At 32.5% G+C, this 2387-nt stretch overlaps 1 protein-coding gene across 1 annotated transcript in view; it reads left to right on the top strand.

Moving 5' to 3' along the window:
• The first annotated feature begins 202 nt into the window (after positions 1-202).
• The window catches only part of LOC137644602 (uncharacterized), a 15244-nt gene continuing 13059 nt past the window's right edge, over positions 203-2387 (top strand). Inside the window, exon 1 of the mRNA XM_068377557.1 lies at positions 203-352. Within this exon, the coding sequence (XP_068233658.1) occupies positions 203-352 (150 nt within the window). The remainder of the gene's footprint in view (positions 353-2387) is intronic.

Below are 2387 nucleotides of genomic sequence, written 5' to 3'. Positions count from 1 at the left end.
TTTTTTAAATATTCTGCTAATCTTTTTTTTTTCATATCGTTTATTTATCTCCTCATTTCCTTTCCTCACTTGGCTATTTATCCCTATTGAAGCCCTTGGCTTGTAGTATCTTGCTTTTCCAACTAGGGTTGTAGCTTATCTAATAATAATAATAATAATAATAATAATAATAATAATAATGATAATAATAATAATATAGGATATGCCAGTGGAAATTGTACCCATAATCCTAGGAACACCAGGCATGATCCCAAGATCCCTGAAAAGGATTCAAGAAGAACTAGAGGCTGAAGAAGCCCCAGGACTCCTGCAGAAGAGTGTGATCCTAGGAACGGCGCACATAATAAGAAAAGTGATGGACTCCTAAGGAGGCAGCAGGATGCAACCCGGAACCCTACATTATAAATACCAACCAGTCGAAAGACTGTGATAGAGGGGAATAATAATAATAATAATAATAATAATAATAATAATAATAATAATAATAATAATAATAATAAAAACCCTTAATGTTTTAGCTGAATCAATTTGAGCAAAAATGACAGTCCCCTATTTATCTATGATAGTGTTTATGTGTATTCTGCCTTCTTGTCTACTTGAATAATTCCATTTAAAGGTTTAAAGGTCACTCATGAATGGCAGAGTCAAAAAACATTGACCCTAAAGATTGACAATATATACATATCAGGATACTGTAAGGCCAAGGTCTCCACGGAGAAAATGGCCCAGTGAGGAAAGTTAGTAAGGAAACAGATAGAATAGTGTGCCCGAGTGTACCCTCAAGCAAGAGAACTCTAACTCAAAACAGTGGCAGTCCTTGGTACAGAGACTTTAATAGCAAAACTTATAACAAAAGCAAAATAGCCATTGATGAAGAAAAAGGTAGTTATATTAATGAAAATATTATATGGTTATCATTATTATCATTATTGTAATTATTATTATCATTATTATCATTATTACTAGCTAAGCTACGACCCTATTTGGGAAAACAGGATGCTATAAGCCCAAAGGCTCCATCAGGGAAAAATAGCACAGTGAGGAAAGGTAATAAACTATATGAGAAGTAAAGAACAATTAAAATGAAATATTCTAAGAACAGTAACAACATTAAAATATATCTTTCATTTCATCATCATCATTATCATCATCATCTCCCCCTACGCCTATTGACGCCAAGGGCCTCGGTTAGATTTCGCCAGTCGTCTCTATCTTGAGCTTTGAAATCAATACTTCTCCATTCAACATCTCCTACTTCGCTCGTCATAGTCCTCAGCCATGCAGGCCTTGGTCTCCCAACTCCTCTAGTGCCTTGTGGACCCCAGCTGAACGTTTGGTGAACTAATCTCTCTTGGGAAGTGCGAAGAGCACGCCCAAACCATCTCATCTACCCCTCATCATAGTTTCATTTCCTATCCTGTCCTTTCCTTTATAAACTATAAACTTTTGATAATAATAATAACAATAATAATAATAATAATAATAATTATAAAGGCAATTCAGTTAACCAATGTGACTTTAACGCAAGTCTTAAGACACTAAAAGCAGCTAAACCTGTTTTATCTAGCCATCGCCTTTACCAAACTTTCACATTTTGTCTTGAGCTATCTGGCAACTATACAACCTCCTCTCCTTGTTTACGTTTTTATGAAAGGTCGCTACGTATCATGATGTTGCTTGCAATGAAAGTTATTCATTTGTTTCCTTTCCTCACTGGGCTATTTTCCCTGATGGAGACATTGGGTTATAGCATTTTGCTTTTCCAGCTAGGGATGTAGATTAGATTGTGATAATAATAATAATAATAATAATAATAATAATAATAATAATAATAATAATAATAATAATTGCAGGTAGTTATTCAATATCCATTATACCATCATTTCAATCACTGTTTCCTGAAATAATATATATATATATATATATATATATATATATATATATGTATGTATTTATATATATATATATATATATGTTTTATATATATATATATATATATATATATATATATATATATATATATATATATATTCAGAGTTTTCTCAATTCTTCTATTTTGGTTATATATTTTCAGTTCTTTGTTACCTAAAGTCAATTCGTTTTAGTGAGGCAGATTTTGTACCGACTCGCAGGGGTGCCCTTTTAGCTCGGAAAAGTTTCCTGCTCGCTGATTGGTCAGAGAAGATCATTCTAACCAATTAGATGGCAGGAAAATTTTCCAAGCTAAAAAGGGCACCGCTGCGAGTCGGTGCAAGTGCGCCTCATTAAGAAAAATTGACTATAGTTGATATTACGTGATATATCAAAGGAATATTTAGGAAATAATGATCTTAATATTTTTTTTTATTATTTTTCATCAATAATTCATCCGTTACATCTATATTTCA

The sequence above is a fragment of the Palaemon carinicauda genome, chromosome 7 (genome assembly GCF_036898095.1).
Source record: "Palaemon carinicauda isolate YSFRI2023 chromosome 7, ASM3689809v2, whole genome shotgun sequence".
Taxonomy (NCBI): Eukaryota; Metazoa; Arthropoda; class Malacostraca; order Decapoda; family Palaemonidae; genus Palaemon; species Palaemon carinicauda.
The sequence above is the reverse complement of the archived record's forward strand: the minus strand, read 5'-3'. Positions and strand labels throughout refer to the sequence as shown.